Source organism: Salmo salar, chromosome ssa24 (genome assembly GCF_905237065.1).
Source record: "Salmo salar chromosome ssa24, Ssal_v3.1, whole genome shotgun sequence".
NCBI classification, from domain to species: domain Eukaryota; kingdom Metazoa; phylum Chordata; class Actinopteri; order Salmoniformes; family Salmonidae; genus Salmo; species Salmo salar.
The window spans coordinates 42,605,001-42,622,500 of record NC_059465.1 but is presented as its reverse complement, the minus strand read 5'-3'; the positions used below and the strand labels follow the sequence as shown (position 1 = coordinate 42,622,500).

The window sequence follows — 17,500 nt, the reverse complement described above, 5'->3', positions numbered from 1 at the left end:
TTGACCAAAGACATTTCAGCTTTAAAAAGTTTCTAAAAACATAATTCCCCTTTGACATTATGGGGTATTGTGTGTAAAGGCCAGTGACACAACACCTCATTTCAATCCACTTTAAATTCAGGCTGTAACACAACAAAATGTGGAGAAAGTCAACGGGTGTGAATACATTCTGAAGGCAATGTATACATTTTACGGAAAAATAAAGATACTGTCATTAACAATTTTATTGGAATCCAAACTTTTGCGATTACAATGTAATTTACCGTATAGAATCTGTGATGTGAAAACAATAGTGAAACCAAGCTTCCGGAAGCCATCTCCAACTGACTAGGCCTTATCAGGCTCGGACCAAAACAAGAGGGTTAAGGGAACAGTTTCAACTGTTCTGCCTGCGGCTATGGAACCCTGACCTGTTCACCGGACGTGCTTGTTGCACCCTCGACAACTACTATGATTATTATTATTTGACCATGCTGGTCATTTATGAACATTTTAACATTTTAACATTTTGACCATGTTCTGTTTTAATATCCACCCTGCACAGCCAGAAGAGGACTGGCCACCCCTCATAGCCTGGTTCCTCTCTAGGTTTCTTCCTAGGTTTTTGGCCTTTCTAGGGAGTTTTTCCTAGGGAGTTTTTCCTAGCCACCGTGCTTCTTTCACATGCTTTGCTTGCTGTTTGGGGTTTTAGGCTGGGTTTCTGTACAGCACTTTGAGAATATCAGCTGATGTACGAAGGGCTATATAAAAATAAATTTGATTTGATTTGATTTAAATTTGAATAGGGTGCCATTTCCAGACGTAATCTTGAACGTACCTTTATAGGGGTATACCATTTGGACTCCTGGTGCTGTTGGTATGTAGGTTTGGGTTTGGGGGCCCGTCTGGCCATCATGGGCTCTTCCACCTCCTCAGGAACAGACACTATAGCATTCTTAGCCTTCTCCAGCCTTGCCCCTTCTTCTGTAGAGCCCTTCTCTCCCCAACGCACCTGGATAGGACACAACAGACAGGGGTCAGAAGGTCAAATCAGGTTCAACATCATGTTGTTGTTAACGTTCTGTAACATTGCACTGTTTTGAAAAGTAAACATACATTGTCCCTTTCGTATAACCCCTGATCAATAACCAGGTCGTGTGTGTTGTTTTTACTGTTTTCATTTACATCATCGCTTTTCTTTTCGTTTCTGAAGCTTATCCTGTTTTAATTAAATCCAGCACATCTGTTGCCGGGTAGAACCCACCGGCAGAAGACAGGTGAGTGGTTAATTATTGACACGCTCTTCAAGCTGTAGGTTCAGTTGCTACAATACAGAACTGCTTCCTATGATCTCCCATTCCCCTTCCCCATGGAAAAACACACACCTCCACACACACATCATATATATCTACCCTGATGAATAAAAGATTGCTAGTACATTCTATCACTGCAGGTTGTACGAGCGTTCTGCATCAACACGGTGCTAGTTGTACGAGCGTTCTGCATTAACACACTGCAGGTTGTACGAGCGTTCTGCATTAACACACTGCAGGTTGTACGAGCGTTCTGCATTAACACACTGCAGGTTGTACGAGCGTTCTGCATCAACACGGTGCTAGTTGTACGAGCGTTCTGCATTAACACACTGCAGGTTGTACGAGCGTTCTGCATTAACACACTGCAGGTTGTACGAGCGTTCTGCATTAACACACTGCAGGTTGTACGAGCGTTCTGCATCAACACACTGCAGGTTGTACGAGCGTTCTGCATTAACACACTGCAGGTTGTACGAGCGTTCTGCGTCAACACACTGCAGGTTGTACGAGCGTTCTGCATTAACACACTGCAGGTTGTACGAGCGTTCTGCATTAACACACTGCAGGTTGTACGAGCGTTCTGCATTAACACTGCAGGTTGTACGAGCGTTGTGCGTCAACACACTGCAGGTTATACGAGCGTTGTGCATCAACACACTGCAGGTTGTACGAGCGTTCTGCATCAACACGGTAGGGGAAGTGGGGACCGTATAGAGACGATGGCTGCATGAACAAAGCCTCAACAATCGTAGGGAAAGTTGGAGGTATGATCGTTTCCCCCCCCCCCCCCCTAAGGCTTTCAGAAAATCGCCGCTATCTCACCAACTTCCTCTGGGCTTGGTAGTATGGGTAGAAGGTAGTGGGAGTGTGTTAGCTTTACACTACATCAATTAGCTTTGGAGAGAGGTAGCGGACAAGCGAGCAGGAAGGTATGCAGTGAGCTGAACAAAGAACTGCCAAGGTGCCGGAGTTGGAAAGGAGGAGGGAAAGATGTACAGAGGGAGAGAGATGGGGAGAGGGGGCGAGATGGAGAGATGGAGAGAGATGGAGAGATGAGAGTGGGGGGGAAGGGGTAGAGAAGGAGAGATGGGGAGAGATGGAGAGTGGGGGGGAGGGGTAGAGAAGGAGAGATGGGGAGAGGGGGAGAGATGAGAGATGGAGAGATGGAGAGTGGGGGAAGGGGGAGAGATGGAGAGAGGGGGAGATATGGAGAGAGGGGGAGAGATGGAGAGAGGAGGAGATATGGAGAGAGATGGAGAGATGGAGAGTGGGGGGGAAGGGGTAGAGAAGGAGAGATGGGGAGAGATGGAGAGTGGGGGGGAGGGGTAGAGAAGGAGAGATGGGGAGAGGGGGAGAGATGAGAGATGGAGAGATGGAGAGTGGGGGGGAAGGGGGAGAGATGGAGAGAGGGGGAGATATGGAGAGAGGGGGAGAGATGGAGAGAGGAGGAGATATGGAGAGAGATGGAGAGATGGAGAGTGGGGGGGAAGGGGTAGAGAAGGAGAGATGGGGAGAGATGGAGAGTGGGGGGGAGGGGTAGAGAAGGAGAGATGGGGAGAGATGGAGAGTGGGGGGGGAGGGGTAGAGAAGGAGAGATGGGGAGAGGGGGAGATATGGGGAGATATGGAGAGAGATGGAGAGTGGGGGGGAAGGGGTAGAGAAGGAGAGATGGGGAGAGGGGAGAGATGGAGAGAGGGGGGGAGGGGTAGAGAAGGAGAGATGGGGAGAGATGGAGAGTGGGGGGGAGGGGTAGAGAAGGAGAGATGGGGAGAGGGGGAGATATGGGGAGATATGGAGAGAGATGGAGAGTGGGGGGAGGGGTAGAGAAGGAGAGATGGGGAGAGGGGAGAGATGGAGAGAGGGGGAGATATGGAGAGAGGGGGAGAGATGGAGAGAGGAGGAGATATGGAGAGAGATGGAAAGAGGGGGAGAGATGGGGAGAGGGGGCGAGATGGAGAGAGATGGAAAGAGGGGGAGAGATGGAGAGAGGAGGAGATATGGAGAGAGATGGAAAGAGGGGGAGAGATGGGGAGAGGGGGCGAGATGGAGAGATGGGGAGAGATGGAAAGAGGGGGAGAGATGGGGAGAGGGGGTGAGATGGAGAGAGATGGAAAGAGGTGGAGAGATGGAGAGAGATGGAAAGAGGGGGAGAGATGGAGAGAGATGGAAAGAGGGGGAGAGATGGGGAGAGTGGGCGAGATGGAGAGAGATGGAAAGAGGGGGAGAGATGGGGAGAGGGGGCGAGATGGATAAATACATCAAGCCGACAGCAGTACTCAATCCTTCATCCATCCCGTGACTTCAGAAAACCAGGCTGAGAGGAGAGAGAAGGATGAGATGGCAGCACCTGTCATGTCAGAGCCGTCAGCAGCTGACAGCGACGACATAATGCCTACACACACAATCTAAGAAGACTCGCTTTACTTTGCACCTTCCTGGAGTCACAGGCAGGCCGGGCAAGGCTAGAGTATAGTGTGGAGTTTGAGTCTGTTCTCATCTGGCGGCTGGCTGGTCTGTTCTGTTCTGGGCACACTGCTAGCTACCAGATGACAGCAGATCCAGTTTTGATTCAGGCTCTGTGTGAGTAAACCAGCCCATGATGTTTGAGATAATATACACTGAGTGTACAAAACATTAAGAACACCTTCCTAATATTGAGTTGCACCCCCTCTTGCCCTCAGAACCCCTTTTGCCCTCGTTACACAGGGATGCTGGCCCCATGTTGACTCCAATGCTTCACACAGTTGTGTCAAATTGGCTGGATGTCCTTTGGGTGGTGGACCATTCTTGAAACACACAGGAAACTGTTGAGCGTGAAAAACCCAGCAACGTTGCAGTTCTTGACACAAACCGGTGCGCCTGGCACCTACTACCATACCGTGTTCAAAGGCACTTAAATATTTTGTCTTGTCTATTTACCCTCTGAATGGCACACTCATCAATGTCTCAATTGTCTCAAGGCTTAGAAATCCTTCTCTAAACTGTCTCCTCCCCTCCATCTACACTGATTGAAGTGGATTAAACAGGTGACATCAATAAGGGATCATAGCTTTCACCTGGATTCACCTGGTCAGTCTGTCATGGAATGGTGTTCATAATGTTTTGTACATACTGGTATAATATATCATAATATACATGTTTTTATCCAAAGCAACTTAACGTCACACGTGCATACATTTTTACATATGGGTGGCCCCAGCAGGAATCGAACCCACAACTCTTGTCTTTGCAAACACCATGCTTTATCAACTGAGCCACACAGTACAAACCACACTGAACAATGACTGTAGTATATAGTCCAACCTCCATGCGTTTGATCCCTCCTGCTCCTCTCCCTCCGTAGTACGAGGCGTCCACAGTCGCCCACTTCTTCTTGGGCAGGTGGTCGTCCTCCTCCGGCTCCTAAAGGGATAACAAACAGGTCAGGAATGTATGAGCACAAATACACCCAGAATTACAAATGGAAGCAGCTGGATACTGTAACGATGTAAAGATGTAACGATGTAACGTTGTAACGCTGTAACGATGTAACGATGTAACGATGTAACGTTGTAACGATGTAACGATGTAACGATGCAACGTTGTAACGATGTAACGATGTAACGCTGTAACGATGTAACGTTGTAACGATGTAACGATGTAACGGTGTAACGATGTAACGCTGTAACGTTGTAACGATGTAACGATGTAACGCTGTAACGGTGTAACGTTGTAACGATGTAGCGATGGAACAATGTAACGGTGTAACGATGTAACGTTGTAACGGTGTAACGATGGAACGGTGTAATGGTGTAACGCTGTAACGATGGAACGGTGTAACGATGGAACGGTGTAACGGTGTAACGGTGTAACGATGTAACGGTGTAACGCTGTAACGTTGTAACGATGTAGCGATGGAACGTTGTAACGGTGTAACGATGTAACGGTGTAATGCTGTAACGTTGTAACGATGTAGCGATGGAACGATGGAACAGTGTAACGATGTAACGCTGTAACGGTGTAACGTTGTAACGATGTAGCGATGGAACGATGTAACGGTGTAACGATGTAACGTTGTAACGGTGTAACGATGGAACGATGTAACGGTGTAACGATGTAATGATTTAATGATTTAATTATGTAATGATTTAATTATGTAATGATGTAACGTTGTAACGATGTAACGATGTAACGCTGTAACGATGTAATGTTGTAATTATGTAATGTTGTAATTATGTAATGCTAGGTTATGAGAAACATGAAATGCGTGTGTATGTGTGTGTGTGTATGTCTGTATGTGTGTGTGTGTGTATGTCTGTATGTGTGTGTGTGTGTGTGTCTGTAGGTGTGTGTGTGTGTGTGTGTGTGTGTGTGTGTGTGTGTGTGTGTGTGTGTGTGTGTGTGTGTGTGTGTGTGTGTGTGTGTGTGTGTGTGTGTGTGTGTGTGTGTGTGTGTGTGTGTGTGTGTGTGTGTGTGTGTGTGTACTCACGGGTGGCGGAGGCCGCAGTGGAGCAGGAGGAGGAGGAGGGGGTTTAATGACCTGAAACACAAAGAACAAAACAACAAACAATGATATGTCAGGAAAGTGTGTCAGTCACAGACAGACAAACAGACAAAACAGACAGACAAACAAAGGGCTGACAGAGGTGAGATGATGCACGGCAGGTGACACTGTCTCTGTCAGCAATGTACCTGTGCTCTGTGTGTGTGTGTGTGTGTGTGTGTGTGTGTGTGTGTGTGTGTGTGTGTGTGTGTGTGTGTGTGTGTGTGTGTGTGTGTGTGTGTGTGTGTCTCAGCTTTTTCTGTGTCATAGTTTATAGGGTGGGGCCTGAACATCACAGGTATGTGTAGGGTGGGGCCTGAACATCACAGGTATGTGTAGGGTGGGGCCTGAACATCACAGGTATGTGTAGGGTGGGGCCTGAACATCACAGGTATGTGTAGGGTGGGGCCTGAACATCACAGGTAGGTGTAGGGTGGGGCCTGAACGTCACAGGTATGTGTAGGGCTCTACTGGCAGCTCAACACTGTGGATTACTGATTACAAGATCCTGCCTGACAACCAACAAAGGGCCCCCTGGTGTAAAATAACACAATAAAGAGACAGTCCAAATCAACTAGTGACAGACAGGGGAGAGTCTTAGGCTAGGAATTCATTAGATGGGGTTCAGTGGTCCCAAGCAGCAATCCCCCAATCAGAGTTCTGAGGAGATAATTAACATCAATGAGATGCAGAGAGGAGAAGAGATGAGAGGAGAGGAGAAGAGGGGAGAGGAGATGAGAGGAGGAAAGGAGGAGAGGATATGAGAAGTGGGTTGAGGAGAAGAGGGAAGAAGAGGGGAAAGAAGAGGAAGGGAGAGAACAGGACAGGAGGGGAGAGGAGCAGAGGAAAGGATGAGAGGATATGAGAAGAAATGAAAGGAGAGGAGAATAGGGGAGAGGAGAGGAGGGGAGGAAAGGAAGAGAGGAGAAGAGAGAAGAAGATGAGAGAGGAGAAGAGGTGAGGGGAGAGGAGAGAAAAGGGGAGAGGAGGGGAGAGGAGGAAAGGATGAGAGAAGAGGTGAGGGGAGAGGAGAAGAGTGGAGAAGAAAGGAGGGAAGAAGAGAAGAGGGGAGAGGAGGGGAGAGGAGAGAAGGAGGAGAGGAGAGGAGGAAAGGATGAGAGGAGAAGAGGGGAGGAAAGGAAGAGAGGAGAGATTAAGAAGGGAGAGGAGAAGTGGTGAGGGGAGAGGAGGAAAGGGGAGAGGAGGGGAGAGAAGAGGGGAGAGGAGAGGGTTGGGAGAAGAGGGGAGAGGAGAAGAGAGGAGAGGAGAGGAGAAGAGAAGAGAAGAGAAGAGAGGAGAGGAGAAGAGAGGAGAGGAGAGGAGAGGAGAGGAGAGGAGAGGAGAGGAGAGGAGAGGAGAGGAGAGGAGAGGAGAGGAGAGGAGAGGAGAGGAGAGGAGAGGAGAGGAGAGGAGAGGAGAGGAGAGGAGAGGAGAGGAGAGGAGAGGAGAGGAGAGGAGGGGAGAGGAGAGAAGGGGACAGGTGGGGTGAGGAGAGGAGGTGAGTGGAGAGGAGAGGAGAGGAGAGGAGAGGAGAGGAGAGGAGAGGAGAGGAGAGGAGAGGAGAGGAGAGGAGAGGAGAGGAGAGGAGAGGAGAGGAGAGGAGGAAAGGATGAGAGGAGAAGAGGGGAGGAAAGGAAGAGAGAGGAGATTAAGAAGGGAGAGGAGAGGAGGGGAGAGGAGAAGAGGGGAGGAAAGGAAGAGAGGAGAAGAGGTGAGGGGAGAGGAGAAGAGGGGAGAGAAGAGGGGAGAGGAGAGAAGGGGACGTGGGGTGAGGAGAGGAGGTGAGAGGAGAGGAAAGAGAAGAGAAGAGAAGAGAAGAGAAGAGAAGAGAAGAGAAGAGAAGAGAAGAGGAGAGGAGAGGAGAGGAGAGGAGAGGAGAGGAGAGAAGTAGAGGGGACAGGAGAAGAGAAGAAAAGAGGATGGGAGAGCTCTAGACTAGAGCTTGGGGTCTAATCCAGACTAGAGTTTGGGGTCTAATCCAGACTAGAGTTTGGGGTCTGATCCAGACTAGAGCTTGGGGTCTAATCCAGACTAGAGCTTGGGGTCTGATCCAGACTAGAGTTTGGGGTCTGATCCAGACTAGAGCTTGGGGTCTGATCCAGACTAGAGCTTGGGGTCTAATCCAGACTAGAGTTTGGGGTCTGATCCAGACTAGAGCTTGGGGTCTAATCCAGACTAGAGCTTGGGGTCTGATCCAGACTAGAGTTTGGGGTCTGATCCAGACTAGAGCTTGGGGTCTAATCCAGACTAGAGCTTGGGGTCTAATCCAGACTAGAGCTTGGGGTCTGATCCAGACTAGACTGACTGGAAGATGAGTGCCTGCTCAGGTCACTAAACACACACACACACACACACACACACACACACACACACACACACACACACACACACACACACACACACACACACACACGCACACACTCTAAAATGCCTGTTTGCACACAGACACATGAACACAAACATAGAGACACTGTACATGGGCGCATACAACTGTGCATATGCACACACACACACACACACACACACACACACACACACACACACACACACACACACACACACACACACACACACACACACACACACACACACACACACACACACACACACACACACACACACAAACACACATCTCTCTCATTCCAGAGTGATGTGCCTAGCAGGCCTGTCCTGTCTGTGCCAGTAGTTGTGACATGGCTACTGACTGACTAGCAGGTTGTCCACAATGTGATTCCACTCAAAGACAAGATGCCTTCACGTGTTTTATATCTGCATACAAAGCATTCCCCTGGACAGGGACGCTTGGCAGGTGTCAGTCAGTAGAGAACATTTAGTCACTTCAGATAAGATACTGGCTTAGAACAGCATTGACATTGATATGTAAGAAGGACAGCACAAACAAACAAAAATGAACCCAGAGCAAAGGGGTCAGATCCCGGTCCCGTACTGACAGAATCTCAGAGTAGGAAGGGCTGCTCTACGATCAGTTTAGGCTTTAAATCAGATCCCGGTCCCGTACTGACAGAATCTCAGAGTAGGAAGGGCTGCTCTACGATCAGTTTAGGCTTTAAATCAGATCCCGGTCCCGTACTGACAGAATCTCAGAGTAGGAAGGGCTGCTCTACGATCAGTTTAGGCTTTAAATCAGATCCCGGTCCCGTACTGACAGAATCTCAGAGTAGGAAGGGCTGCTCTACGATCAGTTTAGGCTTTAAATCAGATCCCGGTCCCGTACTGACAGAATCTCAGAGTAGGAAGGGCTGCTCTACGATCAGTTTAGGCTTTAAATCAGATCCCGGTCCCGTACTGACAGAATCTCAGAGTAGGAAGGGCTGCTCTACGATCAGTTTAGGCTTTAAAAGAAATATATGGACGAGATGGACCAGATCCTCAATCACTTAGCGCACGTCTAACCCTGAGACATTATGTTGATGAGGAGCGTGCACGTCCACCCTCCATTCCTTCCTTTAGGCTCCAACCACAGTTCAGTGAATTGATTTAAAGAGTCAAAGTGTATTACTGGTTCAGTGAATTGATTTAAAGAGTCAAAGTATGTTACCGGTTCAGTGAATTGATTTAAAGAGTCAAAGTGTATTACCGGTTCAGTGAATTGATTTAAAGAGTCAAAGTACATTACTGGTATGAAAAGCTCAGCACACCTACACCTCTATGACTTTATACAATAGCAGACTACTACAACCTGCCCCAGTGCCTGGCTAGCAGGGTGTACATGTGTAACTGCCAACATTCAGTATCTCTTCCTCTTCCTCCGGGAAGAGAACTCCAAAACCAGACAACATTACGTTGATTGTTCATCGAAAGATGAATATGTCATCGTCGCAGGTTAGCTGTGCATTTTACAAAATTTGTTTTTTCAACAAAACGCAGGAGTAATTATGGCATATCGTAGGTTGAACAGCCGTTTCATTCACAGTAAACTACTCTGATGCCAGTATAATGTACCAGTTTATTAATGCATTCACAGTGAACTACTCTGATACCAGTATAATGTACCACTGCTGTTAATGCATTCACAGTGAACTACTCTGATACCAGTATAATGTACCACTACTGTTAATGCATTCACAGTGAACTACTCTGATACCAGTATAATGTACCACTGCTGTTAATGCATTCACAGTGAACTACTCTGATACCAGTATAATGTACCACTGTTTATTAATGCATTCACAGTGAACTACTCTGATACCAGTATAATGTACCACTGCTGTTAATGCATTCACAGTGAACTACTCTGATACCAGTATAATGTACCACTGCTTATTAATGCATTCACAGTGAACTACTCTGATACCAGTATAATGTACCACTGCTGTTAATGCATTCACAGTGAACTACTCTGATACCAGTATAATGTACCACTGCTGTTAATGCATTCACAGTGAACTACTCTGATACCAGTATAATGTACCACTGTTTATTAATGCATTCACAGTGAACTACTCTGATACCAGTATAATGTACCACTGCTGTTAATGCATTCACAGTGAACTACTCTGATACCAGTATAATGTACCACTGTTTATTAATGCATTCACAGTGAACTACTCTGATACCAGTATTATGTACCACTGTTTATTAATGCATTCACAGTGAACTACTCTGATACCAATAATAAATTAAGGTTCATTAAATACAGTAATAATGTCTGTTTGTCTGTCAGTTGACCCAACCTTTTCTCTCTGCAGTATAAATACAGTAATAATGTGTGTCTATCTGTCTGTCTACTGGTGGGCTCTGCTCTCTCTGCAGTATAAATACAGTAATAATGTCTGTCTGTCTACTGGTGGGCTCTGCTCTCTCTGCAGTATAAATACAGTAATAATGTTTGTCTATCTGTCTGTCTACTGGTGGGCTCTGCTCTCTCTGCAGTATAAATACAGTAATAATGTTTGTCTATCTGTCTGTCTACTGGTGGGCTCTGCTCTCTCTGCAGTATAAATACAGTAATAATGTTTGTCTGTCTGTCTACTGGTGGGCTCTGCCTTGTAGCATGATTAATATAATATCATTGTAGGCAGACTGTAAGCTGGTGGATTAACTCATTTTATTAAATAATTATGCAGCAGACTTCCTGGACATATTGTGGGATAAATAAAGCATTATACAAACCTGATTTCCTGGACATACAGTGAGCTCCAAAAGTATTGGGACAGTGATTTATCTTGTATTTTTTGGGGCTTTGTATTCCAGCACTTTGAATTTGAAATGATACAGTGACTATGAGGTTAAAAGGAACACCTATGTGAGAATGCTGTTCATTGACTACATCTCAATGGTCAAAAGCATAGTGCCCTCAAAACTCATCACTAAGATAAGGACCCTGGTACTAAACCCCTCTCTCTGAAACTGGATCCTGGACTTCCTGATGGGCCGCCCCAAGGTGGTAAGGGTAGGCAACAACACATCTGCCACGCTGATCCTCAACACGGTGCACCTCAAGGGTGCGTGCTTAGTCCCCTCCTGTACTCCCTGTTCACCCCCGACTGTGTGGCCAAGCACGAGTCCAACACCATCATTATGTTTGCTGATGACACAACTGTGATAGGCCTGATCACCGACAACGATGAGACAGCCTATAGGGAGATCAGAGACCTGGCAGTGTGGTGAAAGGACAACAACCTCTCCCTCAACGTGAGCAAGACAAAGGAGACAATTGTGGACTACAGGAATAGAAGGTCAGAGCATGCCCGCATTCACATCGACGGGGCTGTAGTGGAGCGGGTCAAGAGCTTCAAGTTCCTTGTTGTCCACATCACTAACAAACTATCACGGTCCAAACACACCAAGACAGACGTGAAGAGGGCACGACAACGCCTATTCCCCCCTCAGGAGACTGAAAAGATTTGGTATGGGTCCCCAGATCCTCAAAAAGTTCTACAGCTGCACCATCAGGAGCATCCTGACTGGTTGCCTCACTGCTTGATATGACAACAGCTTGGCATCCACCCGCAAGGCGCTACAGAAGGTAGTACTTACGGCCCAGTAAATCACTGGGGCCAAGCTTCCTGCCATCCAGGACCTCTATACCAGGCGGTGTCAGAGAGGAAGGCCCTAAAAAATGTCAAAGACTCCAGCCACCCAAGTCATAGATTTGTCTTTCTGCTACCGGACGGCAAGCGGTACCAGAGCGCCAAGTCTAGGTACAAAAGGCTCCATCCCCAAGCCATAAGGCCGCTAAACAGTTAATCAAATAGGTACCCGGACTATTTGCATTTTTTTTAAGCCGCTGCTACTGAGTACACCAAACATTAGGAACACCTTCCTAATATTGAGTTGCACCCGCCGCCCCCTTATGCACTCAGAACAGCCTCAATTCGTTGATGTATGGACTATACAAGATGTAGCTGGCCCATGTTGACTCCAATGCTTGTGTCAAGTTGGCTGTATGTTGTTTGGGTGGTGGACCAGTCTTGATACACACGGGAAACTGTTGAGCGTGAAAAACCCAGCAGCATTGCAGTTCCTGACACAAACCGGTGCGCCTGGCACCTACTACCATACCCCCATTTAAAGGCACTTAAATATTTTGTCTCGCCTATTTACCCTCTGAATGGCACAGATAGACATTCCATGTCTCAATAGACTCAAGGCTTAAAAATCCTTCTTTAACCCGTCTCCTCCCCTTCATCTACACTGATTGAAGTGGATTTAACAGGTGACATCAATAAGGGATCATAGCTTTCACCTGGATTCACCTGGTCAGTCTATGTCATGGAAAGAGCAGGTGTTCTTAATGTTTTGTGCATTCAGGCTATATTATTTATATTACAGACTCAGGTCTCTGGTCCAGAAGCAAATTTCCTGCAGTTCTATCCATTTTGCTATGGGGTTTTGTACTGTGTATTGATATTGTAAACTGTATTCTCCACATAACTCATTCTAATATTTATACTGTAGAACATTTTAGTTACACGGTTTATACACGCCGCATATTTATTTATACACTGGAGTGTGTGGATGTGTGGATGTGTGTGTGTGTGTGTGTGTGTGTGTGTGTGTGTGTGTGTGTGTGTGTGTGTGTGTGTGTGTGTGTGTGTGTGTGTGTGTGTGTGTGTGTGTGTGTGTGTGTGTGTGTGTGTGTGTGTGTGTGTGTGTGTGTGTGTGTGTGTGTGTGTGTGCGTATCTGCGTGCGTGCGTGTGTGTGTGTGTGTGTGTGTGTGTGTGTGTGTGTGTGTGTGTGTGTGTGTATGTGTGTGTGTGTGTGTGTGTGTGTGTGTGTGTGTGTCACTGGATACTTAACCATCTGCCATACAGCCTGAGCAGGCCCAAAGCTGCAACACCAACACCAGATTCTACCAACCAATCATAGCCACTCATGGCATCATCCCCAACACGGCCTCCTTTTTTGGTAATTGTCCAATTAGAGTAGCTAATGCTAATCCCATTCATTTAAAAAAAAAAAAACTGCATTCTTTTTAAACCTTCATGTTGAGTCAAGCTGTTTCTGCATATTATCATGATAGTGTGTCCGTGGCAGGTAGAATATAATCAAATTTAAAATGATGCACTTTCATTAGGGGAAAAAATGACCCTATTTGAGAGGAATGCTGAAGGTAATAATCACATGGGTTGGCCACAGTGATTACCAGAGAATATAATTCCACATTGGAAATACTGTACATGTTGAAGTTATCGGACAGGAACCCGTGACACATTGCACCATAAGAAAAAAGGTGAAAGACAGGTTGAGGTCATAGCAGGAGAGAAACTCATTCAAACCTCTTAGCCAGTAGGCCCTTATGTCTGAGTGACAGCATCAGATATAATATCTCTCTCTAACCCAGTAGGCCCTTATGTCTGAGTGACAGCATCAGATATAATATCTCTCTCTAACCCAGTAGGCCCTTATGTCTGAGTGACAGCATCAGATATAATATCTCTCTCTAACCCAGTAGGCCCTTATGTCTGACTGACAGCATCAGATATAATATCTCTCTCTAACCCAGTAGGCCCTTATGTCTGACTGACAGCATCAGATATAATATCTCTCTCTAACCCAGTAGGCCCTTATGTATGACTGACAGCATCAGATATAATATCTCTCTCTAACCCAGTAGGCCCTTATGTCTGAGTGACAGCATCAGATATAATATCTCTCTCTAACCCAGTAGGCCCTTATGTCTGAGTGACAGCATCAGATATAATATCTCTCTCTAACCCAGTAGGCCCTTATGTCTGACTGACAGCATCAGATATAATATCTCTCTCTAACCCAGTAGGCCCTTATGTCTGAGTGACAGCATCAGATATAATATCTCTCTCTAACCCAGTAGGCCCTTATGTCTGAGTGACAGCATCAGATATAATATCTCTCTCTAACCCAGTAGGCCCTTATGTCTGAGTGACAGCATCAGATATAATATCTCTCTCTAACCCAGTAGGCCCTTATGTCTGACTGACAGCATCAGATATAATATCTCTCTCTAACCCAGTAGGCCCTTATGTATGACTGACAGCATCAGATATAATATCTCTCTCTAACCCAGTAGGCCCTTATGTCTGACTGACAGCATCAGATATAATATCTCACTTTTAATCAATTAAATGAATATAGAAAGATATCTTGTCCTCCGTTTCTCTCTAAGCCCACGACCACACCGCCCATACATTCCTGGAGGACTTTAAATCCACAGACTCCCTTTAAATCCACAGATTCCCTTTAAATCCACAGACTCCCTTTAAAACCACAGATTCCCTTTAAATCCACAGACTCCCTTTAAATCCACAGATTCCCTTTAAATCCACAGACTCCCTTTAAATCCACAGACTCCCTTTAAATCCACAGATTCCCTTTAAATCCACAGACTCCCTTTAAAACCACAGATTCCCTTTAAATCCACAGACTCCCTTTAAAACCACAGATTCCCTTTAAATCCACAGACTCCCTTTAAAACCACAGATTCCCTTTAAATCCACAGACTCCCTTTAAATCCACAGACTCCCTTTAAATCCACAGACTCCCTTTAAATCCACAGACTCCCTTTAAATCCACAGACTCCCTTTAAATCCACAGATTCCCTTTAAAACCACAGATTCCCTTTAAATCCACAGACTCCCTTTAAATCCACAGATTCCCTTTAAATCCACAGACTCCCTTTAAATCCACAGACTCCCTTTAAATCCACAGATTCCCTTTAAATCCACAGACTCCCTTTAAAACCACAGATTCCCTTTAAATCCACAGACTCCCTTTAAAACCACAGATTCCCTTTAAATCCACAGACTCCCTTTAAAACCACAGATTCCCTTTAAATCCACAGACTCCCTTTAAATCCACAGACTCCCTTTAAATCCACAGACTCCCTTTAAATCCACAGACTCCCTTTAAATCCACAGACTCCCTTTAAATCCACAGATTCCCTTTAAAACCACAGATTCCCTTTAAAACGCCATGAAACACTGGTGTCTACAAGAGCAACATATCAGGGTGGGGTGTAGTTCATATCAGAGTGGGGTGTAGTTCATATCAGGGTGGGGTGTAGTTCATATCAGGGTGGGGTGTAGTTCATATCAGGGTGGGGTGTAGTTCATATCAGGGTGGGGTGTAGTTCATATCAGAGTGGGGTGTAGTTCATATCAGGGTGGGGTGTAGTTCATATCAGGGTGGGGTGTAGTTCATATCAGGGTGGGGTGTAGTTCATATCAGAGTGGGGTGTAGTTCATATCAGGGTGGGGGTGTAGTTCATATCAGAGTGGGGTGTAGTTCATATCAGGGTGGGGTGTAGTTCATATCAGAGTGGGGTGTAGTTCATATCAGGGTGGGGTGTAGTTCATATCAGGGTGGGGTGTAGTTCATATCAGGGTGGGGTGTAGTTCATATCAGGGTGGGAGGTAGTTCATATCAGGGTGGGGTGTAGTTCATATCAGGGTGGGGTGTAGTTCATATCAGAGTGGGGTGTAGTTCATATCAGGGTGGGGTGTAGTTCATATCAGAGTGGGGTGTAGTTCATATCAGAGTGGGGTGTAGTTCATATCAGGGTGGGGTGTAGTTCATATCAGGGTGGGGTGTAGTTCATATCAGGGTGGGGTGTAGTTCATATCAGGGTGGGGTGTAGTTCATATCAGGGTGGGGGTGTAGTTCATATCAGGGTGGGGGTGTAGTTCATATCAGAGTGGGGTGTAGTTCATATCAGAGTGGGGTGTAGTTCATATCAGAGAGGGGTGTAGTTCATATCAGGGTGGGGTGTAGTTCATATCAGAGTGGGGTGTAGTTCATATCAGGGTGGGGTGTAGTTCATATCAGGGTGGGGTGTAGTTCATATCAGGGTGGGGTGTAGTTCATATCAGGGTGGGGTGTAGTTCATATCAGGGTGGGGTGTAGTTCATATCAGGGTGGGGTGTAGTTCATATCAGAGTGGGGTGTAGTTCATATCAGGGTGGGGTGTAGTTCATATCAGGGTGGGGTGTAGTTCATATCAGGGTGGGGTGTAGTTCATATCAGAGTGGGGTGTAGTTCATATCAGGGTGGGGTGTAGTTCATATCAGGGTGGGGTGTAGTTCATATCAGAGTGGGGTGTAGTTCATATCAGAGTGGGGTGTAGTTCATATCAGGGTGGGGTGTAGTTCATATCAGGGTGGGGTGTAGTTCATATCAGGGTGGGGTGTAGTTCATATCAGAGTGGGGTGTAGTTCATATCAGGGTGGGGTGTAGTTCATATCAGGTTGGGGTGTAGTTCATATCAGGGTGGGGTGTAGTTCATATCAGGGTGGGGTGTAGTTCATATCAGGGTGGGGTGTAGTTCATATCAGGGTGGGGTGTAGTTCATATCAGGGTGGGGTGTAGTTCATATCAGGGTGGGGTGTAGTTCTGTGTTCCTATAAACATAAATAAAGGTTTAATTCACTACACTGCCTGTATGACCTTGTGCCTGGCAGGGTTCCATGTGGGAAGGAGACAGAGATTGTGTGTGTGTGTGTGTGTGTGTGTGTGTGTGTGTGTGTGTGTGTGCGTGTGTGTGTGTGTGTGTGTGTGTGTGTGTGTGTGTGTGTGTGTGTGTGCGCGTATGTGCATGCTATAAGTGTGCGCGTTCCCATTTGTGTGTATCTGAGTGTGTATGGGGCTCATCCTGCTGAAGCCCTGAAAGCCTTGAAACCCAGCTGAAACCTGGCAGACTGGGGGTTGCAATATTAACAAACAACACATGGCCCTCTCCTCCTCTCCTCCTCCTCTCCTCCTCTCCTCCTCCTCTCCTCATCTCCTCCTCTCCCTCTCTCCCCAGGTCCCTGAAGGAGAGCAGCAGTAGATTCAGCACCAAGACAAACACAGCGCCGGCCAGACATGCTGCAGGGGCTTTACATTCTAATGCCTTTGTTGGTTTTCCAAAATATGCTTCCATCTCATCCTGGACGGGCTCCCAGTGTTCTCATCAGGGTCTCAAACAGAGGTGAGGCATATTATTATTGGTAGTAATATGAATTATTTGGAGGCTGTTGGTGATGGTATAATGGTATATTTCTGTATTGGTGATGGTATAATGGTATATTTACGTATTGGTGATGGTATAATGGTATATTTCTGTATTGGTGATGGCATAATGGTATATTTCTGTATTGGTGATGGCATAATGGTATATTTCTGTATTGGTGATGGTATAATGGTATATTTACGTATTTGTGATGGCATAATGGTATATTTCTGTATTGGTGATGGCATAATGGT

The 17,500-nt window shown here is 46.4% G+C and overlaps 1 protein-coding gene across 1 annotated transcript in view; it reads right to left on the bottom strand.

Annotated features, from left to right (window-relative positions):
- The window catches only part of LOC106585928 (anthrax toxin receptor 2), a 119,093-nt gene that overhangs the window by 67,055 nt on the left and 34,538 nt on the right, over window positions 1-17,500 (bottom strand). Inside the window, exons 12-14 of the mRNA XM_045707090.1 lie at window positions 5,764-5,814; window positions 4,599-4,697; window positions 818-991 (exon numbers count right to left, since the gene is read on the bottom strand). Of these exons, the coding sequence (XP_045563046.1) occupies window positions 818-991; window positions 4,599-4,697; window positions 5,764-5,814 (324 nt within the window). The remainder of the gene's footprint in view (window positions 1-817; window positions 992-4,598; window positions 4,698-5,763; window positions 5,815-17,500) is intronic.